Raw genomic sequence first — 23,946 nt, forward strand, 5'->3', positions numbered from 1 at the left:
ATGTGAGGTGGCCAAAGGTGCTTTATACACACAAGTTCTTTAATTTTGTTCTATTGAAATTTTAAAAAAAAATTTGTTCTTACAAAGTGACCGAAACTGAGAAGCCAATATTTATTACCCATGCCTGTTTACAGTAAGGGTATTAAGGGCCAAAGTGTGTGAGTAGGGTTGCAAGTAGGCCAGGCTGGCTTAGTGCTGGCAGGTCTCTCCCTGAAGGAACATAGTAAACCGGTTGGGTTCATCCAACAGTCTGGTCGCTAGCATAGATTTTTTTCTGCTGGTTCAAAAATGAGCAGATTTATTGAATTGAATTTCACAATTTGCCGTGGTGGAATTTGAACCCCTGACCTCTGGGTTGCTAGTCCAATACTGTTGTGACCTGGAGCAAACTGATAATAATAGATATTTCAGAGTCAAAGGATTCTTTGCCTCAGGTCTGCACAGAGCCCTATGACACTCACTATATTAGCAGATTTTCCAGAACTCTTTAGACATTGGATGGCAAACGAAGAGGGCACATTTTCCATGGAAACGCCATTCACCATAACAATCCTATCCTTTATCCTGAAAAGAGAGAACCATTCAAATTAAAGTGGGAAACATTTCAAAAATACAACATTCCTTATCACAAGATAGATTTATGTTATTTTCTCCCACCAAATTGATCCTCTCTTCTCTTGACGGCACCGACTTCAGATAGGGTACTCTGGGTGGTTGATGTGGGAGTCCAGATACTGAGTTTTTCCAGGGTATTCAACTGTAGACAGCATTACACCGAACCCCAATCCTGAACTCACTCATTGGGGTCGAAATTGGACATGGACAGGAACACAAACAGTCGGAAACCCATTTGCTGGCTGTCATACAACACATTCCATAGTCAGTCTTATTGAAATCAGTGGAACTGAATATTGGGCAGAACAAATAATAGGATATCAACTGTTTTGTGTCCCCGCGCTTTCCACCCCCATCGTCTATGCACACAGACCTGATCAGGAGCTGGCACCCGGAATGATTTTCCTTCTCCTGAAGTAAATTCTGCTCCACTGCTGCTGCTCTGGCTGAGATCAGACAGACAGAAAATTAAACCTGGGACCATCTTGGTTTAGGTGCCTTACTTCGTTATTGGATAAAGTCACTGAGCCATTGAGATTATTCAGCATTTTTCTGTGTATGGTTTTGAGTTTGGAGGTTTTTGTTATAGTGGGTCAGTTCACTTCCACCACTCCCCTCCGATACTTTAGTAGGTAAACACATTGTCCTGTTCCAAACTGTCTCAGATTTGATTTATGTTCGGCGCTGTGTTAACTGATTTCAGCTGGGATGGCAGTGAGAAAGCATTGTTACTGGCCTCTGGATTAGTGAGGAAGGAATCTGTCAGGTTTCTTGCTTCTGATCACGAGCCCCTCATCCCTGCTGGAAAGTGCTCACCACAGATATTGAATCAGGCCACCTTACATGGTGTATGGTGGAAGGCAGGGCATTCTTATGGAGTTGGGGTTTGTTCTAAAGATACTGTAGAGGGAGATTTACTCTGTATCTAACCTCTGATTTGCATGTCCGGGAAGTGCTTGATGGGACAATGTTGAGGAAGTTTTACTTTACATCTAAACTGTGCTGTATCTGACCTGTTAATGTTTGAACAGTGTAGGAGGAGCTAGTAGGACAAGTGGTTTGATCCTCCACCACTGACTTGTCACCTTAATTAGCATAAATATTATCAATCACACAGTTTGGTTCTTATTGACTGCACAGGGATGTGAGAGAGATAATTTGTACCCTGTGTTGATCTCAGATTAAAGCCAGTGAATTAAAGATGGCTGAATTTTGGTAGCATGGTATTTTAGAGCCTGAGAGTGTGGCTAGGCGTCACTCTCACGACTCTCTGGAATTTGAGTTCCCTTTCGCAGCTAAATGAATGGACAGCCATTCTCAGCCACTAGCCTCATAGTAACTGCATTCAGAAGTCTAGGAGTAGATGGCCTGGCTGCCATCTTGGGTCAAGATGGTCAATGGCATAGGGAGAGCTGAAAGAAAAATGGAAGAAGTGGCCTTTGCAGGATTTATTTTTACCAAAGGACTAGCTATTCTTTTGATCATTAACCTTCCCTGAGAAGAAGCGAAGAAGCCTGACTCATTCCAATCACACCTCCTCATCTTTCGCTGTCCTTCCAGCCACTTTGTGCCATTCTCTAGTTAGGATGTCTGTATAATCCAGGCTGCACTCCGAATCTGCTGATTGGAATTACACTTGCATATAAAACAATGAACCACAAGGAAATGAAGGACTGTGATGACTGGGAATACAATGTGATGAGCTACTGATGAGTTATAACTAGCCACTCTTTGTGCTGCTATACCCCAGAATACTAGTCACTCCAACTGGAACAGATGATAACTGTCATGTCTGAATAAGCACTCAGGTTGGTGTGGCATTGTAATAGCTGCATTTCTATCAGACTCTCTGGAACATTTAATTGTGATTCGAACAGCAACCAACAATATATTGTGAGTGTAATTGCTTACAACATACTTTCTCCCATTAGGGGGCCCTCTAGTGCGCAATTAACAATACACAGGTGCACATCTTTCAAGAATTAATCCTAATGGCCGAAATTTTACAGCCCCCAAATGAGTGGGCTGGTGGTGGGGGTGGAGGGGGGGCTCGGGTGTTAAATTGAGTGGGAGGCGGGGGTCCCTTGCGCCCCTGCTGCAATTTTACATGGAGCGGTGGCGGCGGGAAACGGCCCACTAGCCCCAGGCCAATCAAGGCCTTTAATTGGACAATCAACTGCCACTTAAGGGCCTCCTCCCCCCTCCGCTGGTATTTTAACTTTGGAGACCAGACAGCAAAGGCCCCAACAACCCCGCCTGGTAAAACCAGGCGGCCTTCTTGCGGGCTGAGGGGTGGATCCTCCCGATTGGGCCCCCTGTGCCCCAAGAAGGGCCACCCCCGATGCCCAACCGCCCCCAATGCACAACACTCCCCTCAACGCTTAATCAACCCCCTTTGCCTCGCTGGGGCCCAGCCGATTGTCTCTAGCGAGGCCCCAAAAACCTACCTCTGATGGCTGGGTTTAATCCCAGCAGTGGCCACCGCTCCTGGTGGTGCTTCTTCGACTAAGAACTGCCAGCCCGCTGATTGGCTGGCAGCTCCATTAGGCAGAACTTCCTGCCTCAAGGAGGCAGAAGTTCTGCCCAATACCAATTAAGGGCCTGGGGAATGAAAAATCCCGTCTTGGCTCCCCAGGCCCGGCAGAGACTTTTTGGCCAGTGGACAAGGCCTCCTGCCCAACGTAAAATTCCGGCCAATGTCTCTGTCTCTTGTCAGGCAAACCCCCCTCACCTTCCAAGACTGTGGCGCACATTATTTCGCCACATGAACATTAAAACTTAAAATTGCAAGACCCTGATTGGAAAGACATTTGCATGGTTACAAACAGTGTTGGAACTAGAGACAAAGGACCATGCCCTGTCCCATTCAACCAACAATGGACCTTTGATTACCAGATGTTGAAGGTGGGGGTGTCTAGCATTCCAGGCTAACTGCTAAGATAGCAAAATCCACAAACACAGAAGAAGTGGTCAGACCAGTTTTAGTCACATGACTAGCTGGCTGCTGAGATTTGAACTTCCAACAAGGGATTTGAACTCAGAAAGCCGTGTGCTCCTGGAACTGAGGCAGAATCTCTCCAGTCTGCCTGCCTCCATCCCTTTCCCATGTAACTGAATCTTGTGAAAACACGTGAACCTCAAAGAGAGTAAAGTCTCCTACGTGACCAAGGTTTAAGAAGAACGCTGGGCCCTGATGAACAGCAAGACTACCTACAATCAAGTGAGCTCGAAGCACAGTAAACAAGAAACTCTTCTGATATTGCCTCAAACCCCTCTCTACTATATTTTCCTCTTCTCTTTTTTGTCCCTATCTGTATGTGTATATTGCATGTGCATGCTAGCTTGGGCACGTTGTATATCCGTAGGCGTGAACCATATTAGAGTTTAAGTTGAAGTTTAAATAAACGTCACTTTTCTCCTTTAAACCTGAGAAAACCTGATGTGGTGATTTCTTTGCCTTATAATTGGAAAGCTGTGAACAAGGATTCACAAAAAGGGGCAGCTCAAAACACAGTGTGTTTAAAATTAAACCCTGTTACAATAAGACCAGGTAAAAACAACAAAAGACTCCTAGATACAATTCTCACCTGGTTGTAACACTCTTTAATTTATGGATAGAATATCCCTGACTGAGGGATCTTTTTACTCACTGGATTTTCCCTTCAGCTGGTCCTGACCGAACAACATCTGAAATCAGAATGGCAGTTTCTCCAGTGCTGCTGTTGGGTTTGTCCTTCCCTCCAGATATTGCGATGCCAAATCCTATCTTTGAATCCTTCCACAAAATACAAAAGAATAAGAATTACTACAGACAGCAAGGTAGTTGGTCGGAAGATGAAATGAATGCCAAATGAATGCAGTTGGAGATGCTTTTCTGAGGCTGGGGCTGCGGCACATTGTTGAGGCAGATTAGAGGGAACTTTACCCTGTACTTAATTATTTTATACTGAACATAATGGGGGTGAAAATTGACTTGACTGGGAGCACAAACAGGGGATCGAGTATCGGCAGCTGATTTTACACTGAGCCAATGGGGAAAAAAATCAGGCAGAATGTAAAACGGGTTGTCATTGGTGTGCTATCACCTGTTTTGTGCTACTGCTGAAGACAACATTTACTACAATCTCTCTTAAATAGAGCCACTAGGGTGCCTCCTGTCTGATGAAAGTAGTCCATTAGATTTCTGTCGGTGAGCTGCCTGGGCTTTTTGAGCAGCTTATTCAGAGAAATCCAGTGTCTCCACCATGGAGCCCAGCTAGTGCGGGTAAGGGTAGGGGTGGTGGGGTGGGAAAATATGGTGATCTTGGGGGAGAACTACAGTGGGTTGGGCACCGGAGCTGATAGGGGCAGGAGCAGCGTTAATATCCTATAAAAATCCTTTACAAACCTCTTATACCATGTTTGGTAAACATAAGTTACAATCCTTTTTTTGTAACCACTTTGTTTGAGTGACCTGTAGTGGTCCCTTTAAGACCGCTGGTTAGGGTACTCAATACCAAGGATTGATGGACAGAGCATGCAGGACCTACGTTCTGACCATTGGTTTTCAAAATTGCATTGTGATCCTATTGACCTCAGAGCACCCAGATTTGTGTAGGCTAATGAGGCTCCTGTCTGTTTCCAGTGGGTGCCTGAGCCACCCATTTCAAGAATCTCACCAAAATGGCGGGGGGGGTGGAGTTATTAAATGCTGTGCTGCTTTGATTGACATACTGCTAAATCTGATTCGCTTATCCTGACAGAAGATTGGGTCTTTGTGGTTTATGAGTCTATTCCTGGGATAAGGTGTTAGCAGTGTAAAAGCTGGGAAGAGGCTCACAGTCTTCTGGAATTTGAATTAAAACAACCACCAGAGCAAAAGTGGCCTAAGAGGCTCATGTTTACCAACAATGCATCCATTTCCTTTTTTAAGAGGGGAAGTTTTATTCTTTGAACACCATCTGTAACAATAAGCAAATTACAGAGCCACGGATTGATCCTTCACTAATTGATCCCACTGGGAATTGATGTAGAATATTCCCTCAGGAAATTAAATGAGTTGGGTAGGGTCCATGATATATTGATCATACTGGGACTGTGTAGGGACATTAAGTTGGTGAGGTAAAGTTCATGTTAGGGTAGATTGTAGGTAGTTTCAGGGAAGATTAGGGTTGGTAGAATGGTTCCAATTTCTTAGATTCTAAATGAAAACAGAGGTAAAATTTACAAAGACTGAAGTATATGGATTTACCCGATGTAGCACCACTGTATACTGCTCCCATATTAGAGTTTCCTCCATCTCTATGAACTGTGAAGAAAATACAGATTATTATTAAATTACATTTCAACAAAGAGACTATTTTTGCTGCTTTTTCTCCCCATCTCCATTGAGGACGTGGACTCTTCCTTAGTCACACTTTCCCAGCCATTAGCTTGCTGGAGACAATTCCTTGAATGTCGACTTGCTGGGATACGGATCCCAACATTGAGTGGAGGCATAGAATATAAAAGCTGGGAGTTTATGCCGGAACTGTATAAACACGAGTTAGGCCACAGCTGGAGTTCTGGTCACTGCAAGATAGGAAGACTGTGATTGCACTAGAGGGGGTGCAGGGGAGATTTACGAGGATGTTGCCTGGATTGGAGAATTTTAGTTATGAGGAAAAATTGGATAGGCTAGGGTTGTTTTCTTCGGAACAGAGAAGGCTGAGGGGAGAGGGGTCTAGATAGAGAAGATAGGAAGTCCCTATTCCGCTTTGTTGAGGGGTCCATAACTAGGGGACATAGCTTTAGGGTAAGAGGTAGTAGATTTAGAGGGGATTCAAGGGGAAGTTTTTTCACCTAGCGGGTGATGGGGATCTGGAACTCACTGTCTGAAAGAGTGGTAGAGACAGAAACCCTCATAACATTGAAAAAGTTCTTGGATATTCATCTGAAGTGTTGTAACCTACAAGGCTAGGGACCAAGAGCTGGAAAATGGGATTAAGCTGGATAGCTACTCGTCAACCAGTGTGAAAACGATGGGCTGAATAGCCTCCTTCCATGCTGTAAACTTTTATGATTCTATGATTGACTGTTGCTGGGATTCAGTTCTCAAGCACTTACTCTTGCCCGGGGAATGACTCTTACTGGGGTACAGTTCCCCCGGGCACTGACTCTTACTGGGGTAAACCTCACTGAGCACTGACTCTTGCTGGGGTACACTTCCTTGAGCACTGACTCTTGCTGGGGTAGTCCCCCGGGCACTGACTTGTTGGGGTACAGTTCCCCTGGGCACTGACTCTTTCTGCGGTACAGTTTCCCAGGCACTGACTCTTGTTGGGATAAACTTCCCTGGGCATTGACTCTTGTTGGGATACACTTCCCTGGGCACTGACTCTTTCTGGGGCACACTTCCTTGGGTACTGCCTCTTGCTGGGGTACAGTTCCCCGGGCACTGACTCTTGCTGGAGTACACTGCCTTGGGCACTGACTGTTGCTGGGTTACGGTTCCTTGAGCACTGACTCTTGCTGGGGTACAGTCCCTCTGGGCACTGACTCTTGCTGGGGTACACTTCTGGGGTCACTGACTCTTGCTGGGGTACAGTCCCTCTGGGCACTGACTCTTGCTGGGGTACACTTCCCGGGTCACTGACTCTTGCTGTGATACACTTCCCGGGTCACTGACTCTTGCTGGGGTACACTTCCCGGGTCACTGACTCTTGCTGAGGTGCACTGACTCTTGCTGGGGTACACTTCCCGGGTCACTGACTCTTGCTGAGGTGCACTTCCCGGGTCACTGACTCTTGCTGAGGTACACTTCCCAGGTCACTGACTCTTGCTGAGGTACATTTCCCAGGGCACTGACTCTTGCTGAGGTACACTTCCCAGGGCACTGACTCGTGCTGGGGTACACTTCCTGGGTCACTGACTCTTGCTGAGGTGCACTTCCCGGGTCACTGACTCTTGCTGAGGTACATTTCCCAGGGCACTGACTCTTGCTGAGGTACACTTCCTGGGTCACTGACTCTTGCTGAGGTACACTTCCCGGGTCACTGACTCTTGCTGAGGTACACTTCCCGGGTCACTGACTCTTGCTGAGGTACACTTCCCTTGGCGCTGACGTTTGATAGGGTATCATACTATTGGATCCAGAAGTCCTTCTTTACATTGCTCAATTGCCTATTCTTAATTTTTGAGTGTGTACAGGGTGTGTCGTTAGGCACTTCGAACTTGAAGGCCATCATTGCTGACATCCACACAAATGCACTTTCCAGCAGGAATCAGTATATAATGATCAGCCGAGGGCATTTTGGTTGACTTCCTTTCCCTGATCCTGCGATGCCTCAATTGCCTTTCCAGCTGTGCAAACCAACATGCCAGCAGTTAGCGGATCGAAACTGGGTCTTTCTTGCCTGTGTCGTTCAGTTTGACATTTACAGCAAATTTACCAACTGAGCCACAGTGGCTGGAATATTTTGTTCCAGCACAAAGCCTTCATTATTCAGTTATTGGCTGAACATTTTCTATTTTTTTTGGGTAGCACCTTGGAGTCAAAAAGGCTGTGGGTTGAAATTCCACTGCCAGTCCTGAAGTACTGCATTATCAGAAGTTAAATTGCGACCTGTTCTACTGGTTGAAGTGAATGATAAAGATCCTGGCATGATTCAAATAAGAAGAGAGAATTTCCCATGTTTTAGGCAACATTCCTCTACCAGACACACATTAAACAGGTAATTCATTTCATGGTTTATGGGAATTGCTGGCCCCATTTGGTGATATAACAGTACCTGCACCACAGGAAGTAATTCACTAAAGTGAAGCAGTTTGAAATGAAATATAAGATGCGATATTAATTCAAGTTTTTAAATTTTTTTAATATCCTCACGTAGATGGAGATGGTGTAAGAAATTCTCCTCTGACCTTAAAGTTAATGGAGCAGCAAACACCAGGAGAGCTATCTTATCCTTTGATCTACACTAGTCAGCCTGAACCCAGTACATTCCAAGAATGTCAGACCCATTCTTCGAGCAAGGTTGAAGCTTTAACTTCCTGTATGGTAGCAATGTCTTTATTTAACCCACTCAGCTTCACTACATGTCAAAATCTAATGTTGTCCAATTGACTCTAAAAATCAGATCCTCAGCAAGGACACAACAAGGATCGACTAACTACTAAATTAGGGGTGTTGGGGTGTTTGTGGGAGGGGGGAAAGAGAAGGGAAAATTTCCAGTCTAATTTGAAACCTGCTAATTTTTTCAAATACCAGCTTCACTCAGTTGGTAGCACGTCTATCACTAAATCAGAAGGTCATGGGTTCAAGACACACTCCAGAACTTGAGTATGTAATTTACACTGACTTTTCAGTGCAGTACTGATGGAGTTCTGCACTGTCGGAGGTGCAACCTTTCAAATAAGACATTATACCTATGTGCCTCTTCCGGTGGATATGAGAGATTCCATGGCACCATTCAAAGATAAGTAACGCGTTCTCCTGGTATTCTGGCCAACTTTTGTCCTTCAACCAACACCACCAAAACAGATTAATTGGCCATTTATCTCACTGCTGTTTGTGGCATATCACTATGCACAAATTGGTTGCTAGGTTTGTCTACATAACAGTCCTTTGCACTTCTACGGTAATTCATCCACTTGCCTGATGGGTGCAGCTCCAACAACACTCAAGAAGCTTGACACCATTTGAGGACAAAGCAGCCCGCTTGATTGGCACCCCATCAACCACCTTCAACATTCACTCCCTCCACCACCGATGCACAGTGGCAGCCGTGTGTACTATCTGCAAGATGCACTGCAGCTACTCCCAAAGCTCCTTCAACAGCACCTTCCAAACCCATGACTTCTACCACCTAGAACGTCAAGGACAGCAGACGCATGGGAACACCACCCATGGTGAAGCTACAACCCAGGACTACTTGCGTGCCAAACAGCATTAGCAGCATGCGATAGACAGAGCTAAGCGATCCCATAACCAACGGATCAGATCTAAGCTCTGCAGTCCTGCCATATCCAGTCGTGAATGGTGTTGGACAATTAAACAATTAACAGGAGGCAGTGGCTCCAAAAATATCCCCATCCTCAATGATGGGGAATCCAGAACATCAGTGCAAAAGATAAGGCTGAAGCATTTGCAACAATCTTCAGCCAGAAATGCCGACTGGATGATTCATCTCGACCTCCTCCTGAATTCCCCAGCATCACAGTTGCCAGTCTTCAGTCAATTCGATTCTCTCCGCATGATATCAAGAAACGATCGAAGGCACTGGATACTGCAAAGGCTACGGGCTCTGATAACATTCCGGCAATCACAGGATCATTACAGTGCAGAAAGAGGCCATTCAGCCCATCATGTCTGCACTGGCTCTTCGAAAGAGCAATTCCCTCAGTCCCATTCCCCTGCCTTCTCCCCATAACCTTGCATATTCTTCCTTTTCATATAACTGTCTAATTCACTTTTGAATGCTTCAGTTGAACCTACCTCCACCACGTTCTCAGGCAGTGCATTCCAGACCTTGACCACTTTATTTTATTTTATATTTAGAGATACAGCACTGAAACAGGCCCTTCGGCCCACCGAGTCTGTGTCAACCAACAACCACCCATTTATACTAATCCTACAGTAATCCCATATTCCCTACCACCTAGGGGCAATTTACAATGGCCAATTTACCTATCACCTGCAAGTCTTTGGCTGTGGAAGGAAACCGGAGCACCCGGCGAAAACCCACACGGTCACAGAGAGAACTTGCAAACTCCGCACAGGCAGTACCCAAAACTGAACCCGGGTCGCTGGAGCTGTGAGGCTGCGGTGCTAACCACTGCGCCACTGTGCCGCCCCACTTGCTGTGTGAAAAAGTTTATCCTCATGTCACTTTTGCTTCTCTTACCAAATACTTTAAATCTCTGTCCTCTTGTTCTCGATCCTTTCATGAATGGGAACAGTTTCTCTTCATCAATTCTGTCATCAACCCCTCATGATTTTGAATATCTCTATCAAATCACCTCTCAGCCTTCTCTTCTCCAAAGAAAACAGTCCTAATTCTCCAATCTATCTTCATAACTGAAATTCCTCATCCCTGGAACCATTCTCGTGAATCCTTTCTGTATTCTCTCCAATGCTCTCATGTCTTTCCTAAAGTGCGGCGCCCAGAACTGGATGCAATACTTCAGCTGAGGCCAAGCTAGTGTCTTATGCAAGTTCGACATAACTTCCTTGCTCTTGTACTCTATGCCCCCATTAATAAAGCCCAGGATACTGTATGCTATATTAACCGCTCTCTCAACCTGTCCTGCCACTTTCAATAATTTTTGCACTTATACACATAGGTCCCTCTGCTCCTGCATCCCTTTTAGAATTGTACCCTTTATTCTATATTATCTCTCCATGTTCTTCCTACCAAAATGAATCTCTTCACATTTCTCTGCATTGAACTTCATCTGCCACCTGTTTGCCCATTCCACCAACCTGTCTATGTCCTTTTGAAGTTTTACACTATCCTCCTCACAGTTCACAATGCTTCCAAGTTTCGTATCAGCTGCAAACTTTGAAATTGTGCCCTGTACACCAAGGTCTAAGTCATAAATATATATCAGGAAAAGCAAGGGTCCCAACACTGATCTCTGGGGAACTCCACTACAAACCTTCCTCCAGCCCGAAAAACATCCATTAACCACTACTCTGTTTCCTGTCACTCAGCCAATGTTGTATCCATGTTGCTACCAACAAGTCTGTTGTGTGGCACTGTATCAAATGCCTTTTGGAAATCCATGTGCACCACATCAAATAGCATTGCCCTCATCAACCCTCTCTCTTACCTTCTCAAAAAACTCCAGCAAGTTAGTTAAACATGATTTTCCCTTAAGAAATCCATGCTGGCTTTCCTTAATTAACTCGCATTTGTCCATGTGACAATTGATTTTGTCCCAAATTATTTTTTCTAGAAGTTTCCCACCACCGAAGTCAAACTGACTGATCTGCAATTGCTGGGCTTATCTTTACACACTTTTTTGAACAAGTGTCTGACGTTTACAATTCTCCAGTCCTCTGGCACCACTCCCGAGTCTAAGGAAGACTGAAAAATTATGGCCAGTGCCTCTGCAATTTCCACCCTCACTTCCCTCAGTATCCTTGGACGCATCTCATCACGTCCTGGTGTTTTATCCACTTTAAGTACAGGCAGCCTGTCTAATACTGCCTCTTTATCAATTTGAAACCCCTCTAGTGTCTGATTTACCTCCTCTTTCAACATTTCCTGAGTTGCATCTTCTTCCTTGGTAAAGACAGATGCAAAGTATTCATTTAATACCTTAGCTATGCTCTCTGCCTCCATGTGTAAATCCCCTTTCTGGTCCATAAACAGCCCCACTCGTCCTTTTACCACACTTTTACTATTTAAATGCCTATAGAAAAATTTGGGATTTCTTTTAATTCCAGCTGCCAGTCTCTTTTCATGCTCTCTCTTTGCTTCTCTTATTTGCTTTTTCACTTCCCCTCTGGTCCTTCTATATTCAGCCTGGTTCGCAATAGTATTTTCTACCTGGTATCTGTCATAAGCACACTTTTTCATTTTTATCATAATCTCTACCTCTTTTGTCACCCAGGGAGCTCTGGATTTGTTTGCCCTACCTTTCCCCTTCGGGGGAACATACCTCGACTGCACATGAACTATCTCTTCTTTGAAGGTAGCCCATTGTTCATCTCCCAGTTTTCCTGCCAGCTTTTGACTCCAATTTACTTGCCCCAGATCCATTCTTACCCCATTGGAGTTGGTCTTTCCCCAGATAATTATTCTTACCCTGGATTGCTCTTTGTCCTTTTCCATAGTCAGCCTAAACCTGATGATACGATGATCACTATCCCCTAAATGCTCTCCGAATGATACTTGATCCACTTGGCCCACCTCATTCCCAAGAACCAGGTCTAGCACTGCCTCCTTTGTCATTGGACTAGCAACATACTGTTGTAGAAAATGTTCCTGAACACACTCTAGGAACTCTCGCCCCTCACTGCCCTTATACTACTACTATCCTAGTCTATGTTTGGATAATTAAAGTCCCCCATTATAACCACCCTACAATTTTTGTACCTCTCTGTAATTTCCTTGCAAATTTGTTCCTCTAGGTCCTTCCCATGAGCTGGTGGTCCAAAGACAACACCAACCAATGTAACTATACCTTTTTTATTCCTTAGGTCTAGCCAAATTGATTCTGTCCTCGACCGCTCCGGGACATCCTTTTTCTCCTGCACTGCAATGTTCCCCTTAATCAATACCGCTAACCCTCCCCCTTTTTTATCTTTCCTATCTTTCCTGAATACCTTGTATCCAGGAATATTTTACACCCAGTCCTGCCCTTCTTTGAGCCAGATCTCTGTTATAGCCACAACATCATATTTCCACATGGCAATCTGCACCTGTGCCTCACCAATCTTATTAACCACACTCTGTGCATTCACATTCATGCACATTAACCCTGATTCAGACGTTGACCCCACCTAATAACTTACTATTCCCTACTCTCATGCTATCTATCTCCCCCAGTATTTTGTGCACCTTGGTATTCCTCTCTGATACTTGGTCCGGTTCCCACACCCGTGACTAGTTACCAGTTTTGCTTCCCTCCAATCTGCACTCCCTCTCAGGTTCCCATTCCCCTGGCAATTTAATTTAAACCTTCCCCAACAGCACTAGCAGATCTCCCTGCGAGAATATTTGTCCCAATCCTGCTAAGATGTAACCTGTCCATCTTGTACAGGTCCCACCTGCCCCAGAACCGGTCCCAATGTCTTAGAAATCTGATGCTCTCCGTCCTACACCAGTTCTCCAGCCGCGTATTCAATCGTTCAATTCTCCTATTCCTATGCTCACTTGCCCGTGGGACTGGGAGCAATCCTGAGATTACTGCTTTTGAGGTCCTGCTTTTTAATCTCCTTCCTAGCTTCCTAAAACCTGCTTTCAGGACCTCATCCCCCTTTTTACCTATGTCATTGGTACCAATGTGGACCACGGCCTCTGGCTGTTCACCCTCCCCCAGAAAAATGTCCTGCAGCTGCTCCATGACATCCTTGACCCTGGCACCAGGGAGGCAACACACCATCCTGGAGTCACACTTACTGCTGCAGAAACTCCTGTCTGTTCCCCTAATTAACGAATCCCCTATCACTACTGCTCTTCTACTCTTCTTCCCTCCTGTGCACCTGAGGCAACTGTGGTGCCACAAACTTGGCTGTGACTGCAATCCTCTGGGGAACCATCACCCTCACAAAATGGAAAACCGATTAGCGAGTGAGATCATATCAGTGGACTCCTGCACTACCTGCCTGGTTCTCTTAGACTGCCTGGCGGTCACCCACACTGGCATCTACCCGGCAATGTAGAAAATTGCCCAGGTATGTCCTGTACACAAAAAGCAGGACAAATCCAATCCGGCCAATTACCGCCCCATTAGTCTACTCTCAATCATCAGTAAAGTGATGGAAGGTGTCATCAACAGTGCCATCAAGCCGCACTTGCTTAGCAATAACCTGCTCAGTGACGCTCAGTTTGGGTTCCACCAGGGACACTCAGCTCCTGACCTCATTACAACCTTGGTTCAAACATGGACAAAAGAGCAGAACTTAAGAGGTGAGGTGAGAGTGACTGCCCTTGACACCAAGGCAGCATTTGACAGAGTATGGCATCAAGGAGCCCTAGCAAAACTGGAGTCAATGGGAATCAGGAGGAAAATTCTCCACTGGTTGGAGTCATACCTAGCACAAAGGAAGATGGTTGTGGTTGTTGGAGGTCAATCATCTCAGCTCCAGGACATCACTGCAGGAGGTCCTCAGGGTAGTGTCCTAGGCCCAACCATCTTCAGCTGCTTCATCAATGACCTTCCTTTAATTATAAGGTTAGAAATGGGGATGTTCGCTGATGATTGCACAATGTTCAGCACCATTCACGACTCCTCAAATACTGAAGCAGTTCGTGTAGAAATACAGCAAGACCTGGACAATATCCAGGCTTGGGCTGATAAGTGGAAAGTAACATTTGCACCACACAAATGCCAGGCAATGATCATCTCCAACAAAAGAGAATCTAACCATCTCCCCTTGACATTCAACGACATTACGATCGCTGAATCCCCCCACTATCAACATCCTGGGGGTTACCATTGACCGGAAATTGAACTGGAGTAGCCATATGAATACCGTGGCTACAAGAGCAGGTCAGAGGCTCGGAATCCTGCGACGAATAACTCGCCTCCTGACTCCCCAGTGCTTGTCCACCATCTACAAGGCACAAGTCAGGAGTGTGATGGAATATTCTCCACTTGCCTGGATGGATGCAGCTCCAACAACACTCAAGAAGCTCAACACCATCCAGGACAAAGCAGCCCGCTTAATTGGCACCCCATCTACAAACATTCACTTCTTCCACCACCAACGCACAGTGGCAGCAGTGTGCACCATCTACAAGATGCACTGCAGCAATGCACCAAAGTTGCTCAGGCAGCACCTTCCAAACACCTGACCTCTATCACCTAGAAGGACAAGAGCAGCAGATGCGTGGGAACAACACCACCTGCAAGGCACACACCATCCTGACTTGGAACGATATCGCCATTCCTTCACTGTCGCTGGGTCAAAGTCCTAGAACTCCCTTCCTAATAGCATAGTGGGTATACCTACCCCAGATGGACTGCAGCGGTTCAAGAAGGCAGCTCACCACCACCTTCTCATGGGCAATTAGGGATGGGCAATAAATGCTGGCCGAGCCGCGACGCCCACATCCCATGAAATGAACAAAAAAAAAGATCGGGCAGTAGTTGGGCTGTGACAATTGGGATCAGTGCCCTGTTTATGATGTACCCTTGGTGGAAATCGGCAAAAAAGCCAAAGATGCCAATCAAGAAAAAAAAATTACAAAAGTTGGTAAGAAACTAAATGCACAAATAATACCAGTGAATAAAGTATCCAGGAATGAGGGTCAACTATGGCTCAGCTGGTAGTACTCTTAGTCAGAAGGTTATAGGTTCAAATGCCACCCCAGGACTTGAGTTCAAAAATCTAAGCTGACAGTTCAGTGCAGTACTGGGGGAACACTATATTGTCGGAGGTGCCATCTTTTGGATACGATATTAAATTGAGGCCCCATCTGCCCTCTCAGGTGGATGTAAAAGACCCCGTGGCATTATTTTGAAGAAGAGCAGGGGAGTTATCCCTGGTGTCCTGACTAATATTTATCCCTCAATCAACATCACAATAGACAGATTAACAGGTCATTATTACATAGCTGTTTGTGGACGCTTGCTGTGTGCAAATTGGCTGTTGTGTTGCCCATATTAGAACAGTGACTACACTTCAAATGTATTTCATTTGTTGTAAAGCACTTTGGGACATCCTGAGGTTGTGACAAACGCTATATAAATGCAATTCTTTCTTATCCTTCCTGAAAAAAGTCCACAAGCCTTTGGAAGAACACGATCAATATAAGTTTACTGATAGTGAGGTAGACCAGGATGAGGTAGGAAACTGGTAACTCAAAAGACCAAGTGCAAAAACTGAATTAAAGTCTGACTGAGCCAGAAAATAAGCAAACATATTACATAGCTTTGCAGCAAAAAAAAACAAGAGTGACGGGAATTGATTAAAACACAGTAACAGTTCTGCAGATAAATATAAGTTGGCATAAAAACAAGAAATGCTGGAAATGCTCAGCAGGTCTGGCAGCATCTGTGGAGTGAGAAGCAGAGTTAACGTTTCAGGTTAGTGGCCCTTCATCAGAACTAGACTCAATGTTCAGTCCAGCAGGCTGTAGTGTGCCTAATCGGTAAATGAGATGCTGTTCCTCGAGCTTGCGTTGATGTTCACTGGAACACTGCAGCAATCCCAGGACAGAGATGTGAGCATGAGAGCAGGGTGCGGGGCAGGCAGCTGGAAGCTCGGGGTCATGCTTACAGACTGAGCGGAGTTGTTCCGCAAAGCGGTCACCCAATCTGCATTTGGTCTCCCCAATGTAGAGGAGACCACATTGTGAGCAGCGAATACAGTGCTGAAGAAAGGTCACTGACCTGAAACGTTAACTCTGCTTCTCTCTCCACAGATGCTGCCAGACCTGCTCAGTATTTCCCGCATTTCTTGTTTTTATTTCAGATTTCCAGCATCTACAGTATTTTGCTTTTAGATATAATTTGGCGTTTTGTCTACAAGATTTTTTTCTACCTTAAAAAGTGCCCTCATCCCCATTTAGTGTTTGGAATAAGGAATTGGGCCAGATCAATTTTTGGGTACAAAGTTGGTAAAATCCAAGTTGTGTGTGCAGATATAGTAAAGATTGTGGATGTGATTTTGTGTAATGTAAAGCTTCTACGTCAATAGTTATCGTTTGACATCCACATGATGTGCTATTTGTTCAAAAGGGAGTAAATTATCAATATGTCTTCACCTTTATATAAGTAGCAATCTGGAGTCCGTTAATATAAATTCACACTGGGTAAATGTTTTCTGCTTTTGTGCTCCACTGGCTTAGAAGAGGCCGGAAGTCATTGGTCTGTATATTGAAAGTGATGGGATTGCTTTATATATCCTATGAACTGTTGCTATGTGCAAGGGAAGAATTCAGGCTAGAAATCGCTGTGATTTTCAAAGTAAAATTTAGACCAATTCATCAAAAAAAATTAAGCACAAAAGTTCCTTTTAAGGTGTGCTGTATGTGAAAACATAGATGGTTTGAGCTGCATCATCATGTTATGAGGAGTCTGCTGTGCCATACAGTTAGTTGGACATCATGAAGAATGTGTTCTTTGATTTTTGATGACATTCATTATTTACAATAGGAAAATTATTGCATAATATGATAAAAACAGTCATTTTTAATAAAAATCAATTTTTCAGCTTCTCAGTCCTTTTAGTATATCTCAGCATCAGTGAAGGCAAGTAAGTTAAAATAAAACAATATGTTGAAATCAGTTTTTAAAAAGTAATCTTGATGAACATAACTGCAATCCCACTGCTAAAGTTCATATTGTTCATTGAGATTTGTTTATGAACTTCTATGGCTGTACATTTATTCCTCAGGAAGGGACCCCATTAAAGCTTGTCAACCTATTGCCTATTTGTTTTCTTCTATTGCTCTCTCCAAAGGCTGGTTTTGAAACTGTTTGAGGGAAAAGTTGTCCTGGTACTAGATTTTAGCGTGGTGTTGGCAAAGATGATGTATTTGAATACATTACCTGCTGCTAAGTCATTTTCTGCTTCAAAATGCGATTGAATTTAGTGTGGGGATTCCAAATGGCCCTCAAACTGAAGGCAAAATTCAATTATGTCCATTAACATTCATTTTGTAGCTTTTGTATTATGCTTGAGCTGTAAAATTTTCAATGCGAATACGATAGCGAACTGAGGTACGATATCTACCCCTTCAGAAAAGTCCATCATTGAGGCCTCCAGTTATTTTTTCTCAATTTCTTCCCCTTCCTGAAGATCCTTCAACAACAATAAGTTGCATTTATATAGCACCTGTAGCATAGTAAAACATCCCAAGACACTTCACAGGAATGTTATCAGGCAAGATTTGACACTGAGTTACATATGGAGACATTAGGACGGGTGACTAAAAGCTTACTCAAAGAGTAAGTTTTAAGGATCATCTTAAAGGAGGAGAGAGTGATGTAGAGAGGTGGAGAGGTTTAGGGAGGGAATTCCTGAACTTAGCGACTGAGCAGCTGAAGGCATGGGCACCAATGGTGGAGTGAAGGAAATCAGTTACAGTTTCATGGACTGTCGGCACCCTCCAGTACCTCACTCAAATGGCTGTTGTTTGTTTATGAGCCTAGGTTGTTGCGCTATTGAGTGGGATGTGGAAGATGGACCCAATTCTGTCCTTATCTCATTTTCATTTTCCAGAAGATATCGTTAGATAGCAGTCAAAAGTGAGAGCCATGGCTGTTTTGCTTTTCCCTTTCCTGGCCTGTGTCATGCCCAGTAAAAGCATGTCCTATTCATAACTTTAAACATGGACCCTATTCAGTGTAGAATCTTCTGGAACAGAATTTTCCTTTTTTTAAAAAAATGAACCCTAATTGACATTAAAAGGACTGCATAAGATGGCTGCCGAGGGCCAGGTGACTTTTGCACTTGAATGGACCATACCAAGACAAAAACATTTATAGAAATTACACCTCCTATTGTTTGTGGTCTTATCCAAAACCCAATATCTATGGAGTCCTAGACTCACTGTTTCCGAGCTTGAAACTTAACAGGGAAAGCTGTAAGAAATCAGTTGAATCATAAGTAGAGGTGAATGGCTACCATCAATCCCCCATTGTGTAGCAATGGCTTCGAACTTCAAATCATTCTGGGTGGACATTAGAAGTAGTGATCAGGTTGTCACATTTTTAAAAAATTCATTCATGGGATGTGGGCGTCACTGGCCAGGCCAGCATTTATTGCCCATCCCTAATTGCCCTTCAGAAGGTGGTGGTGAGCTGCCTTCTTGAACCGCTGCAGTCCATTTGGGGTAGGTAGACCCACAGTGCTGTTAGGAAGGGAGTTCCAGGATTTTGACCCAGCGACAGTGAAGGAACGGCGATATAGTTCCAAGTCAGGATGGTGTGTGACTTGGAGGGAAATGTGCAGGTAATGGTGTTCCCATGTATTTGCTGCCCTTGTCCTTCTTGTTGGTAGAGGTTGCGGGTTTGGAAGGTGCTGTCTAAGGAGCCTTGGTGCATTGCTGCAGTGCATCTTGTAGATGGGACACACTGCTGCTACTGTGCGTCAGTGGTGGAGGGAGTGAATGTTTGTAGATGGGGTGCCAATCAAGCGGGCTGCTTTGTCCTGGATGATGTTGAGCTTCTTGAGTGTTGTTGGAGCTGCACCCATCCAGGCAAGTGGAGAGTATTCCATCACACTCCTGACTTGTGCCTTGTAGATGGCGGACAGGCTTTGGGGAGTCAGGAGGTGAGTTACTTGCCTCAGGATTCCTAGCCTCTGACCTGCTCTTGTAGCCACGGTATTTATATTGCTACTCCAGTTCAGTTTCTGGTCAATGGTAACCCCTAGGATGTTGATAGTGGGGGATTCAGCGATGGTAATGCTGTTGAATGTCAAGGGGAGATGGTTAGATTCTCTCTTGTTGGAGATGGTCATTGCCTGGCACTTGTGTGGCGCGAATGTTTAGTTTAGTTTAGAGATACAGCACTGAAACAGGCCCTTCGGCCCACCGAGTCTGTGCTGACCATCAACTACCCATTTATACTAATCCTACACTAATTTCATATTCCTATCACATCCCCACCTGTCCCTATATTTTTCCCTACCAACTACCTATACTAGGGGCAATTGCTAATGGCCAATTTACCTATCAACCTGCAAGTCTTTGGCATGTGGGAGGAAACCAGAACACCCGGAGGAAACCCATGCAGACACAGGGAGAACTTGCAAACTCCACACAGGCAGTACCCAGAATTGAACCCGAGTCGCTGGAGCTGTGAGGCTGCGGTGCTAACCACTGCGCCACTGTGCCGCCCTACTGGTTACTTGCCACTTATCAGCCCAAGCCTGGATATTGTCCAGGTCTTGCTGCATTTCTACATGGACTGCTTCAGTATCTGAGGAGTCGTGAATGGTGCTGAACATTGTGCAATCATCAGCGAACATCCCCACTTCTGACCTTATGATTGAAGGAAGGACATTGGTGAAGCAGCTGAAGATGGTTGGGCCGAGGCCACTACCCTGAGGAACTCCTGCAGTGATGTCCTGGAGCTCAGATGATTGACCTCCAACAACCACAACCATCATCCTTTGCGCTAGGTATGACTCCAGCCAGCGGAGGGTTTTCCCCCTGATTCCCATTGACTGGTTTTGCTGGGGCTCCTTGATGCCATACTTGGTCAAATGCTGCCTTGATGTCAAGGGAAGTCACTCTCACCTCACCTCTTGAGTTCAGCTCTTTTGTCCATGTTTGAACCAAGGTTGTAATGAGGTCAGGAGCTGAGTGGCGCTGTCGGAACCCAAACTGAGCGTCACTGAGCAGGTTGCTGCTAAGCAAGTGCCGCTTGATGGCACTGTTGATGACACCTTCCATCACTTTATTGATGATTGAGAGTAGACTGATGGGGCGGTAATTGGCCGGGTTGGACTTGTCCTGCTTTTTGTGTACAGGACATACCTGGGCAATTTTCCACATTGCAGGGTAGATGCCAGTGTTGTAGCTGTACTGGAACAGCTTGGCTAGGGGCGCGGAAAGTTCTGGAGCACAGGTCTTCAGTACTGTTGCAGGAATATTGTCAGGACCCATAATCTTTGCAGTATCCAGTGCCTTCATTCGTTTCTTGATATCACACGGAGTGAATCGAATTGGCTGAAGTCTGGCATCCGTGATGCTGGGGACTTCAGGAGGAGGCCAAGATGAATCATCAACTCGGCACTTCTGGCTGAAGATTGTTGCAAATGCTTCAGCCTTATCTTTCGCACTGATGTGCTGGGCTCTCCCATCATTGAGGATGGGGATATTTGTGGAGCCACCTCCACCAGTTAGTTGTTTAATTGTCCACCACCATTCACGACTGGATGTGGCAGGACTGCAGAGCTTAGCTCTGATCCGTTGGTTATGGGATCACTTAGCTCTGTCTATCGCATGCTGCTTACGCAGTTTGGCATGCAAGTAGTGCTGGGTTGTAGCTTCACCAGGTTGACACCTCATTTTGAGGTATGCCTGGTGCTGCTCCTGGCATGCCCTCCTGCACTCTTCATTGAACCAGGGTTGGTCTCCTGGCTTGATGGTAATGGTAGAGTGGGGGATATGCCAGGCCATGAGGTTACAGATTGTGGATGAGTACAATTCTGCTGCTGCTAATGGCCCACAGTGCCTCATGGATGCCCAGTTTTGCATTGCTAGATCTGTTCGAAATCTATCCCAGTTAGCACGGTGATAGTGCCACACAACACAATGGACGGTATCCTCAATGTGAAGGCGGGACTTTGTCTCCACAAGTACTGTGCGGTGGTCACTCCTACCAATACTGTCATGGACAGAAGCATATGCGGCAGGCAGATTGGTGAGGACGAGGTCAAGTATGTTTTTCCCTCGTGTTGGTTCCCCCACCACCTGCTGCAGACCCAGTCTAGCAGCTATGTCCTTTAGGACTCGGCCAGCTTGGTCAGTAGTGGTGCTACAGAGCCACTCTTGGTGATGGACATTCAAGTCCCCCACCCAGAGTACATTTTGTGCCCTTGCCACCCTCAGTGCTTCCTCCAAGTGGTGTTCAACATGGAAGAATACTGAGTCATCAGCTGAGGGAGGGCGATAGGTGGTAATCAGTAGGAGGTTAACTTGCCCATGTTTGACCTGATGCCATGAGACTTCATGGGGTCCGGAGTCGAAGTTAAGGACTCCCAAGGCAACTCCTTCCCTACTGTATACCACTGTGCCATCACCTCTGCTGGGTCTGTCCTGCCGGTGGGACAGAACATACCTGGGGATGGTGATGGCAGTGGCTGGGACATTGTCTGTATTTTATGATTCTGTGAGTATGACTATGTCAGGCTGTTGCTTGACTAGTCTGTGGGACAGCTGTCCCAACTTTGGCACAAGCCCCCAGATGTTAGTAAGGAGGACTTTGCAGGGTCGACAGGGCTGGGTTTGCCGTTGTCGTTTCCGGTGCCTAGGTCGATGCCGGGTGTTCCGTCCGGTTTCATTCCTTTTTATAGACTTTGTAGTGGTTAGATACAACTGAGTGGCTTGCTAGGCCATTTCAGAGGGCATGTAAGAGTTAACCACATTGCTGTGGGTCTGGAGTCACATGTCGGCCAGACCAGGTAAGGACAGAAGATTTCCTTCCCTAAAGGATATTAGTGAACCAGATGGGTTTTTACAACACTTGACAATGGTCTCATGGCCATCATTAGACTAGCTTTTTTTTTAAATTCCAGATTTATTAATTAAATTCAAATTCCATCTTCTGCTGTGGTGGGATTTGAACCCATGCCCCCAGAGAAATACCCTGGGTCTCTGGGTTACTAGTCCAGTGATAATACCACTATGCCACCGCCTACCCACATGACCCAAACTAAACACAGATCACGGATCTAATTACTCCAAGCACCAGGGAGAAACTGGGCAATCAGCAAACAACAGCTGCAAAGAAAGCAGACAAGGCAGTACCATCATTCTTTAAAAGAAAGGAGACTATAACATCTTAAGGTCGCCAAGCCTGTACCTTTTCAAGTCCACTAGTATAGAAAATCAATGTCCTAGTAATGAGACTACAAGCAAGTAACTTTGTGGCCTGCTGAAAATCCACCTCTTCGAGAGAATCCTGAAACGACTTTGATGTACGACTCTGACTACACTTCAGGAGTCGAAATGCCTTCTTCACTGGGCCTGCAGGACATGCCTTTTCCCCAAGATGAGACAAATGCTCTTATTTCTTATGTTCTTACTTAAGTAGGTTTTAGGTTATTCAACTGATTAACTTGCTCTCTGTGCTTGGAGTAGCTCCCCTCCCGTTTCCTGATTCTATTAAAATGTTTGCTTGGCATTCATTTTCCTGTTATGAAGAGGTGGTTGATCCAAGCTGTTAATCTGTCTTTTCTCCGTACAGATGCTGACTGACCTCATGTGCACTTCCAGTATTTTCTATTCTTAGCCTGTGATTTTCCAGTTGATTTACCTTGTAATCTCTCCTGCTGTTTTCACTCTCCATGGGGTCCTGTACTTGTGGGCCTTGGGCCTAAGCCCATATTTATCCTCAGCCCAAAGGTGAACTGAACTCACAGCTTTACTTAAGACTTTTGTCTTCTTTGGCCTCTTTGTCTCGAGAGACAATGGGTAAGCACCTGGAGGTGGTCAGTGGTGTGTGAAGCAGCGCCTGGAGTGGCTATAAAGGCCAATTCTAGAGTGACAGACTCTTCCACAGGTGCTGCAGATAAAATTGGTTGTCGGGGCTGTTACGCAGTTGGCTCTCCCCTTGCGCTTCTGTCTTTTTTCCTACCAACTGCGAAGTCTCTTCGACTTGCCACACTTTAGCCCCACCTTTATGGCTGCCCGCCAGCTCTGGCGAACGCTGGCAACTGACTCCCACGACTTGTGGTCAATGTTACAGGACTTCATGTCGCACTTGCAGACGTCTTTAAAGCAGAGACATGGACGGCCGGTGGGTCTGATACCAGTGACGAGCTCGCTGTACAATGTGTCCTTGGGGATCCTGCCATCTTCCATGCGGCTCACATGACCAAGCCATCTCAAGCGCCGCTGGCTCAGTAGGGTGTATAAGCTGGGGATGTTGGCCGCCTCGAGGACTTCTGCATTGGAGTTACGGTCCTGCCACCTGATGCCAAGGATTCTCCGGAGACAGCAACAATGGAATGAGTTGAGA

The 23,946-nt window shown here is 45.4% G+C and overlaps 1 protein-coding gene across 3 annotated transcripts in view; it reads right to left on the minus strand.

Annotated features, from left to right (window-relative positions):
* LOC137351733 (tight junction protein ZO-3-like) overlaps positions 1-23,946 on the minus strand; it is a 112,978-nt gene that overhangs the window by 42,617 nt on the left and 46,415 nt on the right. For all 3 annotated transcript variants that reach the window (XM_068016482.1, XM_068016480.1, XM_068016479.1), the window contains exons 2-4: positions 5,846-5,902; positions 4,266-4,390; positions 462-564 (exon numbers count right to left, since the gene is read on the minus strand). In XM_068016482.1, coding sequence (XP_067872583.1) covers positions 462-564; positions 4,266-4,390; positions 5,846-5,893 — 276 coding nt within the window. In that variant the 5' untranslated portion in view covers positions 5,894-5,902. The remainder of the gene's footprint in view (positions 1-461; positions 565-4,265; positions 4,391-5,845; positions 5,903-23,946) is intronic.

This window comes from Heterodontus francisci, chromosome 36, assembly GCF_036365525.1.
Source record: "Heterodontus francisci isolate sHetFra1 chromosome 36, sHetFra1.hap1, whole genome shotgun sequence".
NCBI lineage: Eukaryota > Metazoa > Chordata > Chondrichthyes > Heterodontiformes > Heterodontidae > Heterodontus > Heterodontus francisci.